Source organism: Clavelina lepadiformis, chromosome 9 (assembly GCF_947623445.1).
Source record: "Clavelina lepadiformis chromosome 9, kaClaLepa1.1, whole genome shotgun sequence".
NCBI classification, from domain to species: Eukaryota; Metazoa; Chordata; class Ascidiacea; order Aplousobranchia; family Clavelinidae; genus Clavelina; species Clavelina lepadiformis.
This window is the reverse complement of record NC_135248.1, coordinates 14,749,280-14,763,714: the sequence shown is the minus strand read 5'-3', so window position 1 is coordinate 14,763,714 and position 14,435 is coordinate 14,749,280. Positions and strand designations below refer to the sequence as shown.

The 14,435-nt window shown below is 37.5% G+C and overlaps 2 protein-coding genes across 7 annotated transcripts; one reads left to right on the top strand and one right to left on the bottom strand.

The window, feature by feature from the left end:
* Positions 1 to 768: 768 nt before the first annotated feature.
* LOC143470796 (uncharacterized) lies at positions 769 to 6,247 on the bottom strand. Of its 2 annotated transcripts, XR_013119406.1 has the most exons (7): positions 6,108 to 6,247; positions 5,877 to 6,014; positions 5,491 to 5,604; positions 5,317 to 5,364; positions 5,049 to 5,195; positions 1,457 to 1,561; positions 769 to 1,132 (listed from the first exon to the last, which is right to left on the bottom strand). XR_013119406.1 is itself a non-coding variant. In XM_076969069.1 (5 exons), the coding sequence occupies exons 1-5, from the start codon at positions 6,160 to 6,162 to the stop codon at positions 5,050 to 5,052; spliced, it is 501 nt and encodes a 166-aa protein (XP_076825184.1). In that variant the 5' UTR covers positions 6,163 to 6,247; the 3' UTR covers positions 4,538 to 5,049. The 2 variants fall into 2 exon arrangements, 1 of the variants encoding a protein (XP_076825184.1); XM_076969069.1 differs by lacking the exons at positions 769 to 1,132; positions 1,457 to 1,561 and having other exon boundaries at positions 4,538 to 5,195.
* A 640-nt stretch (positions 6,248 to 6,887) lies between these two features.
* LOC143471178 (uncharacterized) lies at positions 6,888 to 13,886 on the top strand. 5 transcript variants are annotated; one of them, XM_076969565.1, is made up of 9 exons: positions 6,888 to 7,064; positions 8,756 to 8,817; positions 9,105 to 9,289; positions 9,417 to 10,273; positions 10,380 to 10,445; positions 10,595 to 10,684; positions 10,803 to 11,402; positions 11,608 to 11,742; positions 12,743 to 13,886. In XM_076969565.1, the coding sequence occupies exons 1-9, from the start codon at positions 6,998 to 7,000 to the stop codon at positions 12,994 to 12,996; spliced, it is 2,316 nt and encodes a 771-aa protein (XP_076825680.1). In that variant the 5' UTR covers positions 6,888 to 6,997; the 3' UTR covers positions 12,997 to 13,886. The 5 variants fall into 5 exon arrangements, with proteins under 5 accessions (XP_076825680.1, XP_076825685.1, XP_076825684.1 ...); XM_076969569.1 differs by lacking the exon at positions 6,888 to 7,064 and adding an exon at positions 7,704 to 7,907; XM_076969567.1 differs by lacking the exon at positions 6,888 to 7,064 and adding an exon at positions 7,704 to 7,907 and having other exon boundaries at positions 8,756 to 8,839.
* The last annotated feature ends 549 nt before the right edge of the window (positions 13,887 to 14,435 follow it).

Here is a 14,435-nt window from a genome sequence, read left to right as displayed (position 1 = left end):
CAAAACAAAATTCTAAAACATTCACACCCAGCTTCTGGTAAGAACGTCTTTAAACTTTCTAACAAATCCGAGCTTTACTTCCGGAATTTTCTGAAAAATTAACGTTCTGAGCAAATAAACAGAAACTATTATTATTTCCAGAAAATTCTATTTAAAGACAAATTACAGATTTGTGCCGACCTGCAAAATTTACACAGCCACAACCACGCAAGTTTATTTCGAGCGTATTTTATGACGTCGATTACGTTGAAACCGTCCCATGCCATAAAATTAAGTAAAACGTTATAGCCAAATACGGAAATGCGTAAGTGCAGTTTTGCCGTAATAAAAGCATTATCAGGTAACGTATTGTTGTTTTTAAACCGAGAAAAGAACCGTGGTTTAGTTAAACCATTAGTAGCGTGTAGGCTTATCTGGTAGAAAAGGAGTTTCTTAAACTAAAACGAATAGAACTATCTGTGCGATCTTCATTGCGTATTATTTTTTATGTACGGTTGATTTTACACTTTCAGCATCTTAATAATTTATTGAATAATTAATTAACAATAGTTAATAATTCATAAACAATAGGATTACAATCGCTCAGAATCTACGTTCTATTTTAAAAAATAGACTTCTATTCGCGTTTAGTTGAGAAACTAAAAAGACGCTGCAGCTTCTGTTTACCTAACAAAAAATTTCATGACTGGTGTTTGTCAGCCGCGATACTATAACAAAGACATGTTGAATACACCAGATATGATAAAACTACAACTGTTTCTTTTATTGTACGTCACATCACACACAAATAAAACTATTGTTTAAGAATAACTACTGGCAACAGCCATATTATAGCATAACTACTGTACACAGAACTACTGTCGTTACAACTTCAATTAGCACTAATTAGTTCATGAGATTATAAGTAAAAGCATCTACAAACGGTGTAAGTAAAACCAACTCACTTTTATAAAAATATTTTGAATGGAAGTTTCAAATTTGTTTAAAATAATTTTCGAATCAGAAGCAGAGGTTGTCAGGAATAAAACGCTCTTTGCGGACACTCAACCACCAAGATGGATAAGAGCAAGAATAAAAGATGGAAACAGGCCAACAATGCTTTGCTTCACGGTCGGGCTTTTGTTGCAGCCATCTGTAACCGAAATCATAATGAAGAAACACAAAATCAAAGCACACAGAACATAAGAAAATTCAACTAAAATTCTCAGGAAGGTCTGAGAAATAAATGTGCGAGTGAACTTATTTCAAAACAGATAAACTCGGTTAATTTTAAAATTAGCTATATTCCGAAAATTTGCATTTTTTTGCTCGTCTGCTGGAAACAGAAGCAAATACTAAAAATTTAAGACCCATTTTAAATATTTCAATTCTCTCTGTCTGCGTGAAAACACTCAGTGAGCGCGGCATTCAAGCCAACTCAGATACGTAATGCACTTCGATAGGTTTTAGCTATTACCTGTGTTACAAGAAAATGCAATTACAGTTGCATTATTACGAGTGTAACTTTGCGATGGCCAAGGTTTGGACGAACCCCGTTGAAGCGATCCAACATAACCTGGAGCTAAAATTAAAAATATAGGTCCAATTTTATAACTTTCAGCAACTATTAAGGTGATTAGAACAATGTGGCGAGATACAAGGAATTTGTGGTGGTAAAAAAAAATTCATGCTTCTTCAGTAAAACTTCATAAAATCTTCTGTGTATCTAAGAGGTCCTGCCGTGCTCGCCAGTGTTACGTTTTTACTGTCCTCAGTCTTAGATACACAGTAGGCACATCTTTTATTAAAAGCAGCTCAGTTAAATTGTCATTTACAGCAGCTCATTCCAGGAGCTTAAATCAGGACTGGCTGTACGACTATTTGGCTGGTATACGTCAAATGAGAAGACACGTGTGCTTAATCAAGCACGGAAAACGCGGTAGCCTCAAGAGAGAACGCGGCAGGGCAGACACAACGCAAAACAAATGCAACACTCTCCCCCCACCCACAAAATTGTAAACACTAAACAAATGCTAGCCCAGAAATACAACACATGTCCTACAAAAACAAACGAAGTGAAAACCAGGAAGTGAACAATACAAAAATGACGTGCAAAAAAACGATCACCCAAATAGACACCCAAACAACTAATACATAAATCGCCTGTAAAATCGTAGTATAAACAAAATAATATAACAATATAAAAATATATAATCTCAATATAAAACACGTATAAAAGCACGAAAACAAAACACAAAAATATACTATTCATAACTCTATGTAAACGTGCGTGAGTGATGAGAAAAGATGCGTCGATTATCGTATTCTACCTTCGACATCTGGGTAAAAACAAGGTATCCGTTTAATGCGTTGTGGACGGGTTGGAGAATGTAAAACATCGTCGGTTACTAAACTGTTATTCTGAACTGCGTTCTGAATATTTTCCGGCACTATGTACACCCCTGGTCGCAGCTGGTTATAATTAGTAGACGTTATTTCTGGTTCCGGGCTGCAGCATGCACGAAAGTGATGGCTGTTGTTTGTCGGATTTGTTGAGCGAGAATTTTGCCCTTCACTCTCGCTCACACCTTCTGAAGCAGGATTGTCCACCGGTCTGTAAAAATTGCCAAAACTTCTTTTCAGTCGATTAAAATGTACCGTACAGGTTTTACCTTCGCGATTTTCTATCATATAGTTTACAGGAGGAATAAATTTTTTAACCACGTAAGGGCCTTTATAAGGAAAGTGAAACTTTCTTGTTTCATGTTTTTGAAGAGCCTCGTCTCGCAACAGGACCGCATCACCCTCTTCATACCGATCGTCAGACGCCTTTTCGTCGTATCGTTTCTTCATTTGCAACCTACGTTTTCCCAACCTTGATTGAACTGTTTGGTGAACCAATTTCATTCTGTCTTGCAGATGAAGGATGTCTTCACACTTTGGGGTAAAAATTGGTGCTTTACTAATAAGATCTGCAGGCAACCTCAGATTCCTTCCGGTGAGTAAGTAATGAGGAGAAATTCCAGTTTCCTCGTGAACACTTGCATTGTAAGTAGCGCTAACCGATGAGAGCGCATCATCCCAAGAAGTTGGGTCAACCTGAACGTAATTTTTTAAAATCGCAATTATGGTCTGATTGTTTCTTTCCACACCACCGTTTCCCATTGCGTGATACGGGCTGGTTCTTGTCTTGTTGCAGCCCATTAAGCGTGAGAGCTCTTGAAAAAGAATACTTTCGAAATTCCGGCCCTGGTCGGAGTGAATTGTTTCTGGGACGCCATGTATCGTCACCCAACGGTGGTAAAGCAAATAAGCAGTATCTTTGGCATTTTGAAATTTCATTGGCCAACACTGCATGTATTTCGTGTAGGTGTCACAAACGACAAGAATATAACGGTTGCCGTTTCGTGTTTCGGGTAGACCGCTTAATACGTCGATTTCAACTTTCTGCATAGGTGTATTCTCTTCTGACGGAACTAATGGGGCACGAACAATCCGCCTTGGTACTTTTCTTAAATCGCACAAGCAACACTCTTTGCAGTATGTTTCGACATCTTTGTGGCAAAATGGCCAGAAAAAACGCTCCTTTAACCTGGCAAACGTCCTTCTGACACCCATGTGTCCACCTCCGTGAATCAAATCGTGAACAGACTTCAACACATCATTCTTCATTGTTGAGGGCACCAGCAACTGAGCATAAACTTCTTCCACAGAATTCTCGATTCTACGATATAGCATACCATTATGTAGAAAAATCTCACCAAATATATTCCAATAGTGACGCAGGGCTTTGCTGTCATTTTTCACTTTTTTGAATGATGGTCGGCTTTCCTGGCTCGTCCACTGAAACAGTCTTTTCAACACTGGATCTTTTTGCTGCGCCTTAATAGTGTTTTCGGTTGACCATCCAGATGCTTCTGAAAAATCCATCAAACACACCTGGTAGATGTCCCGTGGTGGATTGCTGTTAGTTCCATGTACGTCAGAAGCACGTCGAAGGTTTCTTGCACGTTGCCTGTGACAGCGCCGAGCAATGTGACCATACCCCCCACAGTAAAAACACTGAAGTCTTCTTCTCTCTTGCCGAGGTTCTCTTGCTGTCTTCATTTCGTTTCGCAGTTGGGAAATTTCGTCCCGAAGTTTTTCGACAGTTAGTTTTAATTGGGATACGTCCTGGTGATCTCCTGCCACCGCTGCTACTTCTGACGTCATTATACGTGGTTCATGATGCGTCCGTTCTGCGTTTTCAATAATGCTCTTTGCTGTGGCATAAAAATCCGGTTGTGCATTTTTAGAGTTGTCGCGTAAGATTTGAGAGGCTTGTTGACGGTCTCTCAGTCCTTGAACGAGTAGGTTGTACAGCACACTGCTGCGCATTTCATGCTGTTCGTCGTTTGGATAAGCCATTTTTCCTAATTGAGCTATACCTTCAAGAAAGCTTCTTACGGATTCGTCAAAACCTTGAGTGCGCTGAAAGAGTTGTTGCATGGCATGCTTTTGTGAAGATAGACCTGAAGCCGTGTCTTTTGCTTGTTGAATGAGTTCGTCATAACTACGACCATCGGTCATGGAGAACTTCATATCTTCCGGCAAGCTTTGCAGAAATGCATGTTTCTTTGCCGCATCCGATGCTTTGACGCTGTCGCAGAAGGATTCAAATTCCTGTAGGAAAGACGAAAAACTATTGCCACGTTGATAACGAGGCGGAGAGCAAAAAAAATTCATGCTTCTTCAGTAAAACTTCATAAAATCTTCTGTGTATCTAAGAGGTCCTGCCGTGCTCGCCAGTGTTACGTTTTTACTGTCCTCAGTCTTAGATACACAGTAGGCACATCTTTTATTAAAAGCAGCTCAGTTAAATTGTCATTTACAGCAGCTCATTCCAGGAGCTTAAATCAGGACTGGCTGTACGACTACTTGGCTGGTATACGTCAAATGAGAAGACACGTGTGCTTAATCAAGCACGGAAAACGCGGTAGCCTCAAGAGAGAACGCGGCAGGGCAGACACAACGCAAAACAAATGCAACAAATTTATAGAAAAGTCACATCCCATTGCACTCCGTATTACATTATATTTTGAAGAATATGCAGTTGTCTTGACCAGCCGGGCATGGCTGTAAGTAAGAGCTGTTTACATTTCTTCCAATACATGAACGGGAGCTATGCAAAGGAAAATCCATGAAGAAGTCCCTGCATTGGTAACAACGTCTTTGGCCTAAACAAAACATACGATCCGTTAAGAAAAAACTTTCAATGTAACTTTCAATTTCGTGGTTGCAACTTTGAATTTTTACATGATTTCATAGATAGAAGAAACAGCAACTACTTTTACTTACTGAGCTTTTTCAATCCTGGGTTATTGATAGCTTGGTTATTGCAGCAATCTAAAGCAAAGATAAAATTCTGAATTCATGGATAAATCCATCAAAGCATTGGTAAATGTGAAACCAAGCTTACAAGTTTCAAGTGGACGGAAATGTACTGAAAATAATAAAATAAACTTGTACAACCTGTTGTACACGTTGTGATGCAGGACTGGTAGCCATCAATCGAATAACAACCAACAGCTGGTTGTGGTGCTGGAAGTGTGCACTTCCGACTTATTCGCCAATACGTTTCGTCAACTGCAAATAAAAAATGCTGCCTATTAATGGGACAAATTTACAAAAACACAGCCTAGTTTTAATTTCGAAAGTTTCGCTAAAATACTTATGACGTCATGTTGCTTCTTCAGGAGCTTTATATAAAGAAAGTGCGTGTGGGTTTTTCTGTAGCACAAATTTCCAAAAACTGTTGTTAACAAAACATGGAAAATGAAACGTGAACGGTATAAATTACTAAGAATTACAACAAAATACATTCATCTAAAACCGCATACGTTTGTCTGCCACCTCACCTGATGAATAAAAGAAACAATGCGTTTGATTTTCCGGGCACGACCGTAACAAACTGGAGTCGATGTTGGGCCCAGCGCAGGCTGCTGACTGATTTGTGTAAACGTCCGCGTAACACGAGTAACACTCAGTGGCGTAACCTGTGCATAAAGCAATTAAGTTGTGAAAGCATGATTTTCCAAATCTCAAAGGTTAAAGACACAGAAAGGTTTGTAAAACACAAATATTGATACCTGGTGAGAATGAAGCTGCCAGAAAACACAAACCAAAAATATTGGCAACGTTCATATCTTTATCGCAAACACAAATGATGCAGCAATATAAACTTTTACTTAAATGAAATACTCCTCAATACGTTATAGTCAGTAATACTATTCAATAAAGCATTACACAGGAAATGAAACAGGGTATTACAGGGTAAATTGGAAGAAACACTACTCCGCCAATGACGTAATGTGGCGCTTTTAGGCAGGGAAATATGATTCAAAAAGTGACCAGTCGTGTGTTCATCATTATTTTCCCGCCAACGTTGAATTTATATTCGAAAGTCGAAAGTTAAATTAATGATCTCTCGAACGTGAATTGAACATTGTGGCCTTCACTTGTGCTCATCAACCCGTTATAACTAAATTTAATTATTTTATATCATAAATATTGCGCCATAGTCAGCACATAATCACAAACCCACAAGAAGTATATTATACAGCAAAGGCTTATCTCCAAAAACCAAATAAATGAAAAGAAATACAAAACAGTTCATCTTCGCCTACGACTTGAATAAAACTCTCGCAAACAAGTTCTGCCTCCAACAGCTTTCTCTTCCAAGCATGCAACAACCAGAAGTATTTGTTGGATTAAATTATCAAACATTCCAATTAGCGCTTAAATTGCCGTGTGGCACACAGCAGACACAAATAAGGAGTCAAAGTAAAAAAACGTCGGCCTTCGGCCCAACACAGGTAGAAATACGTGCAAATTACCGAAGATACAAAATCAATTAACAAGAGTAGCAGCTAGCAAAGAGTAAGTGTACAAAATTCTTTCAACGTGTTAAAACAAAAGAGAAATTTGGAAGCAGTGAACGATGGCGATGGGTGATAGATAATGTCTATAAAACAAATGGATGCAAATTACGTTAGATACACCACATACAAGACAAACAAGAAGTCGGATAGCTTCCAAGTACCACTGTAAGTGTGCAAATTTTATCTAAACATGATATAGAACACGAAGCTAAATTTGGAAAATGCATTTTAAGTGGTAATTTTAGTGCCATACTAAAAAACTTACTGATATTGTTTTTCATGGCTCTTTCCAACGGATAATTAAATTTAGTGACGACAAGTAAATATTGTAAGGCACAAATTTTGTCTTACCACGCTATTAGAACAACAGTTACGGTATTATACTATATAGTCACTGAATAGGGGCTTGTTTTCGGCTGAATCAAATCCTTTATCAGACAATAAATTTATTACGTCACAAAGGAGGGTCAATATTTAGCACAACAACGGCATTGATTTTCATACATAGACATGACTCAGTTAAACTGTTTGGGGACTAAGGTCTCTATTTTACTTAAATAGCAACTTCCAAAATGAACATCGCGTTAAATAATGTTCGATAATTGTTAAAAACAAAAATCTTTGCGACCGCGCTTCAGTTCAACGAAGGCTGCGAGTCTAACTTGTCCAGCTAAGCTCAGTTAACTCCTTTCTACAAATTAAAAAAGAATTGTCCACCACGTGGAGGTTTGTTTCCAAGGAAACGACGCGATTGTTCGCGCAAAGAAACAAAAAAAAGGATCAACAGAACGGTTGTTCGTTTCAGACAAACAAAGTCGAAATCGATGAACTACACTTAGAGCAAGTTTGCACATAACAAAATATATAGATAAACTGTTTTAAAGCTTAAAGCTATAGATTAAATAGCCTGTAAGCGTGGGAAGTTTCTGCAAGTTTTTTGCAAAGTTCGAAGATAAATTCAACACAAACTATACGTTGTGTTTCAAGAAATCTATTATCATGGAAAAGGTAAAACACTTGAAGATTAGGTTAATCTTTTAATTTGTCTGCTTACAATTTGTGTGATCTGTGCACATTCTTGCGCCCAAGTTATCAACGGAAAGTAGCTCAAACTAGAAGTGACTTATCGTCAATGAATACGAGTTGGTTACTGATGACAGCATTTGTTCAAAACATTGTGCTAAAGACCAATCCATGTAATAGTTCGCTTTTATATTCACATCCGCAATGCTGATAAAGTGATAATATGTTTAACATGCAGTGATCTTTGAAACAAATCTTACCAACACCTGACAATACTACAACCATTGTTAAATTTGTTCACAATTGATGGCCTCGCACCATAAACTAAAAACGACTGGATTAGCGGCACTTTAAATTTAAATATATTCAGAGGCGATCATGATTTGGCCAGATAGAATCTCCTTTTGACCCGAGCTTACATTCTTTATATTTTTACATTGTTTTGGCCAACTGCTGGGGGTGTGTGAACAAGAATTCGTTTCAAGAGCGCGTCATATTATTATTATTGGCTATAGTGCGCCAGCGGCTGTTGATTTTCATTATAGCGATCATTGTATTTTCAAAAGCTTGAAATGCGATCCAGATTCCGTACTTTTGTAAGCGGATGGGAAAACAGTGGTGTATATTACGCTTTACGATGTGGTCATAAAGCTTAGTGAAATGTGATATCTATGTCAGACAGTTGAGCTGAATTCTCATTCTCTTTCAAATAGCTGACAATATTCTGAGCCCACTTACGACTGAGCGAAATAAAAATAACTTAAATCAATGTTTACAAAATGCTGCCAGAATAGAACCATAATATATCATCTGACTAATATCAATTATTTTAGATGATCGTAACTTTATCGTGCTTGTACGAAGTCTGAGAAACAAGTGGAGCGACTCTGTACTGGTGAGACATTGTCATGGATTCAGTGGGTTCTTATATAACGGGGTTCTTGCAAAACAAAATTAACAATTTTCAATAATTCAATTTATGTCGGCACTACCATCAACTGTACTAAAGAAATATGGGTGTTGATTTACGTCACCGAAACCATTAACATTTAACACTGGCAAAATATACCAGCTATCTTGGAAACTGTGTAAGCTTTAAAAGGGATTTTGTGCAAGACTGAAATCAACATTTTACTAACCGTTCACTTTATAATTTACTTAGTTTTGTAAATATTTCAACAGACTGGAACAAGGAAACTCCAACAATTTGCAGGTTCTGAAATCTTGTGCAATATCAGAGGAAACTTACTGGGCCGGGGAGGCTTTGGAACTGTCCGGTTGGGACACCACCAAGTGTTGGGAAGACTGGCTATAAAATGTCAACATCTGCAGGGATCATTGGATGAAATGAAAAAAGCAAAGAAAGAGTAAAACATTTCAAAAAAAACGACATCTACTAAAGATTTTGTTAAAAATGATTTAAAGAATGTATAGTGCACGTATATTAGTCATAAAGTGTGACATTAGGTTAAAAGATAATCTCTTTTGTTTTAGATTGTTGAAAGAGGTTGAAATGATGTTGCTGGCTGCTCACAAAAACGTCATCCGCATCGAAGGATTGATTGATGAGGAGGATTGGGTTGGAGTTGTCATGGAGCACATGTCAGCCGGATCACTTTCTGACTTGATCTTCAACGACGAGATAGAAACTATTCCTCTTTCTCTCTTGCTCCGGATGTCATACGAGACGGCTGATGCCATCACCAACCTACACAAGATGCTCAAGGATCTCAGGATCGCTCATGGAGACTTGAAGCCCCAGAACATTCTTCTTAGCTCGGATCTTCATTGCAAAGTGGCAGACTTCGGTGGAGCCGCTTTATCTCATCACACCAGGACAGCGACAGCGAGACCGGATAGAACAGGAGAAGGGAGCCAGTTCACTCTTCTATTTACTGCTCCGGAGAGATTGGATCCAAATTGCGAGCGGCTCACAACATCCATGGATGTCTACAGCTTTGGAGTGATACTCTACATGATGATCGTTAGAAAGTATCCTGGGATCAGAAATGAAATGTTTTTCAGGATGACTGGGAAGTTTCAAGGCGTGTCCTTTCAACAAAAACTAATCAACGACATCAAGGATAGACTGAAGCGGGATAAGGATGAGCAAGGTGTTCGGATCATTTCTCTCCTGGAGAGCATCATGACCAAGTGTGTGGACAAGGAACCTTCGAAACGACCAGCGATGATCGAGATACGTGACCAACTTCACCAACTACTGGCAACCATCAAACCATCTACCATCATGCTCAATATAGCAAGTGTAGTCGAACACGTGACCATCACAGATGACGCACTTGATGAGGGAGCCAGCAAACCAATAAGTCACGTGGTATTAGGAGTAGATGGTGAGATAAGTTGTGTAGTTGGTTATAAATTGTTATCTTGTAAATGCTAGCAAGTGGCGCAATGATCGTTGTCAAACAACCAAGTTTAATTTGCTGATGTTTCCAGAATCTTCATCAGAAATATCGAGAAAAACAAAATCTTCCTTGGAAAGCGTGACAACCAATTCCGAAAGTAAAACACGATGAGACATGGCAATAATAATAAACTTTCCAGACAATAAATCAAAATCACAACAAAAAATTTGAATTAAAACAAATCATTTCATCCCTAAATATATTAAATTTGAAGCAAACGCAACTTTATTGTCTCTTATGTTGCAGCTTCTACAAGTTCAACACTAGTTGACGCAATGAAAGGAGTAGCTGGGTTAAAAGTTTCGGATCCGCCCACAATGAGTAAAAACCAATCAGGTTTGATTACGTCATAAAAGTGTTTTTCTAATCTTTAACAAAATCTCTTGCAAACTTGGAGAAAAATATTAATGACAATCAAACAAAGCAAAATTTGAAACTTGTTTTTTTATCGCAGGTTATGAGATTATTCAAAGCAAGATCAGATCGATGCGTGATATGATTTCAAATGAAAACTTTGGCCGAGCGCTCGCCATTTGTGAAGAGCTGACCACCGCGATGAAATCCACTTCCATAACCGAAGATGACGCAATCAACACCGGATGTGACATCATCAATCTGGTTTCGGATTTGCGCAAACACAAAGTATCCTTGACATTACTTCAACTTCTCAAATGTGGCTGCGACTTGAAAGAAAAAATCATCAACCCGCGTAAAAAACTTCAACTTATGAAAAAGTTTGCGGGGGAAAGTTACGAAATTATACGAAGCACATCACGTGGTTCTGATCGAGCACAAACAGCGTCCAATGAAATCATTTCACGCATGAATGAGTTTCTTCAATCGATATCGTCAACGAGATGCAACTCGTCTCGTCACAAACTCGTCACAACGACGCAAGCTTATTGTTGGATGTCGATCGGATTATGCCATTGTCAAGTTCAAAAATACAAAAATGCAATCGAAGTGTTCCAGCTCGCCATAACCACCTTGGAATTGAAACTGGGCGAAGGATGCAGAAAATTTCAAGTCTACTCATTATGCTGCAACAATGCAGGTTGATACAATGAAGTTGACGATATTGTTGCAACATCAAGCTGATAGTGTTCACGTTATTTTTCATTATTTAAAACTTTATTACGAATTCAACTCTGTTGTTTGTTGATTGTTACAAACGCAACAGCCAACTTGTTCATGCAATAATTTGACAATGATGTGATTGCAGGAAGCTGATAAGGTTCTCATTATTAATCATATTTTAGGTGCTTATTACGAATTCAACAACCAGCCTGATGAATCTGAAACATGTTTTATCAAAGCATTTCAGGCAAAGCAGGAAGTGGAAGATTACACCAGCGAGGAAATGAGGATGAAAATGATTCACTCCACAATTAACAGTAAACAATGAAAATACGTATTTATTCTTAAACAATAGACTCACAAATATATATTAAAATTCATGTTGTTAACATGACGTCACAATCACGATGCAAATTTTAGAAATTTGTTTTCGATTCTGACCGGATGACGAAATGCAACCGCAATAAAATATCAATGTACTCAAAGTAACTTTGTCGAAAGGTTTACTTCAAATTCGTCACATTCACTATCTTACGTCATAATGGAATTAATGCTTTATTGTTATGATTTGTTAATTTTGTGTGTTCCATGGTCCCCTTTACCTTGTCTTTACTTTATCGAATATAAACTGAACTCATTATAAACGACCAAAACAACTTTCCTAGTGAAAAATAAAAGTTAAATTCGTAAAAGGAGCGATAAATGATGTGGTGGGCCCTTCATTGAACACACGTCACAATTGATTGCTTTCTACGCTCCAGTAAACTTATTCGTGGATAAAAATGACCGAAGGCTCAAGATGACGGAAGATATTCAAATTCACAAAATCCAACCTACACTCAACATTGACATCATATTACTTCCATTGTTATTATTCGATAAAAAGTAATCACGTATTAAGGTCGCTACAACCATGTCAGCCCTTTCCATGCGTCTATCACCAGCTTTTCACAATTAGTTCAATTCGCAAATTTTCTCCTCATTTTTATATTTTCTCGAGTGAGCAGCAGGCAAGCGCATGGTTAGTTCTCTTCGCTTTCATATTTTCTCACTTATTTTTCGAAATATCTGAAATTAAATTATTTACATCAGCTTTGGCTCTAGGCTTTTAACTTGTTATTACTTGTTGTTGACGATAATTTGTTTCAGTATTCATACCAATTTGTTTTGTTATTTTACAATAGTTTAAGTAACAATCCAAAATTGTGCCACAATCTTTTTCTTAAACATGCAGAATTTGAAATCAAAATCAACCAATTACTACGTTCAGGTAAAAACGTTGACATCAATAATGTTGTAAATTTCAATTTCCTCCAGGTTTGTGCGACTTGTACCAAGACCATCCAACCATGACCAAAACGAAAGGAAATGACGTTTGCAAATTCCTACAAAAACAAAAGCACCTAGCAGGATTTCCCAACTTTATGAACAAATTCTTAACCTTACGTTTGATGATTCTTCTCAGTCTGGATTTTGACATCAAGTCTTTTTGCAAAAATCTCGCAACCATGGCAACGGATATAACACCGCCACCTGGTGAATGCAAGGAAATGTGGGATGAAGTTGAGTGAATTCATTCCCGATGCAGATGATGAACTTTATAGACTTCGAGACTTTGCATTCATTATGACCAAGCAAGCCAGCAAGCTCACATCTTCCTCCCCATCTCATCTTGTCACCATTGCAGGCGGATTCATTCCACTGTGTGAGGAGATCATTAAAAAGATAAAAAGATCTAAAAACGTCGACCAACAAATCAAGGACAAATGGTTAAGTTTAACATTGAACCACACCAGCCAATGTTACCTGAAAATCAAGCTTTATGACAAATCCCTGCAATTGGCCAACCAGGCCATGGATATCCTACCATTGGACATCGGCCAACATCAATACCTTCGGAACCAGGTCAAAGGCGAGATGTATTATTGCATCGGTGTTTCCAACTATAATTTGGAGAAATTTGATTCAGTTAAAAATGCTCTTTCTGAAGCGATCAAATTGTTAAAGAAATATTCTGGACAAAATGATCGAATAAACGAAGCTCGTCGATGTTTGGAGAAAATAAATAATCTTTAATTCATATCATTGTGTAGCATAATGACATCTTAATATTGCCTCATAACAATTTGGGGCAAAATCTTGAAGATATTTACGTCAGTTGTTGATTTTGTCTTACTATACTTAACGTTGTATCAATACAAATAGAACATGATGTAACGGCTAGATTATTATTTTGTTTTCCTGTTGTGTCATAAACGGATGTTTATTGAAGTAGAATCATTCTTGAAATCAATTTGTGTGTTCAGGTATTTGTAAATATTTAGTAGTTTGTTGTATTTGTTTTGAAGTTTATTTCATTTAGTCAACACCTTCTTGGGCAATCGATATAACTTATATAGTAAACTTATGATTGTTCGATTGATTATAATATATGACGCAATAATATAATTTGTAAATAATATCTTTTTTCAAGTGAGAAACTGGGACAATAATAATGTTTTCAATTCATCACAGTAAAAGAGCATTCTAAGTAAATGAGCATTAGGCTATAGTACGCAAATCTGTGATAAAGTTTGTTGGCATGGTGCAGTACATGGTGTAAGAAGGAAAGCTTGCCATAGACAGAATTATGCCAAAAATATCACCAATACTGTGGAGTAGTAATAAGGTTAATAATGGTAATTGCCAGCATTGCACACAGTGATAGTTGTGCTGGACACAGTGATTGATGGAGGACATGATTGGACCTGAGCATTTTATTTCAACGAATTATAAGATCGTCAATGATGACGAAAAAACGAAACAATCACCCGAGACACATATTTTGTAAAGGTTGATTGCTTCAGTTATTTTCCATGTTTCATTGCTCAACTTTTTCAGTATTTCAACTTTCCCAAAATAGCGAGAACCAAAAACAAAAAATTTTCAAAATTTATGTAAGTGTTGAGCTGTGCGTAACTTCTAGCAAGCCAGTGTGTATGTGTGTGTGTGTCGTCATTTACATTTCTTC

Excerpts from the sequence above, each read along its gene's own strand:
- LOC143470796 (XM_076969069.1), bottom strand. The coding sequence starts at position 6,162 with ATGAACGTTGCCAATATTTTTGGTTTGTGTTTTCTGGCAGCTTCATTC. Across the intron at positions 5,605-5,876 it reads TTGTTTCTTTTATTCATCAG|TTGACGAAACGTATTGGCGA; the intron begins GTGAGGTGGCAG and ends TTTTATTTGCAG. Across the intron at positions 5,196-5,316 it reads CCCAGGATTGAAAAAGCTCA|GCCAAAGACGTTGTTACCAA; the intron begins GTAAGTAAAAGT and ends TGTTTTGTTTAG.
- LOC143471178 (XM_076969565.1), top strand. The coding sequence starts at position 6,998 with ATGCAAATTACGTTAGATACACCACATACAAGACAAACAAGAAGTCGG. Across the intron at positions 7,065-8,755 it reads GATAGCTTCCAAGTACCACT|ATGATCGTAACTTTATCGTG; the intron begins GTAAGTGTGCAA and ends CAATTATTTTAG. Across the intron at positions 8,818-9,104 it reads AGTGGAGCGACTCTGTACTG|ACTGGAACAAGGAAACTCCA; the intron begins GTGAGACATTGT and ends ATATTTCAACAG.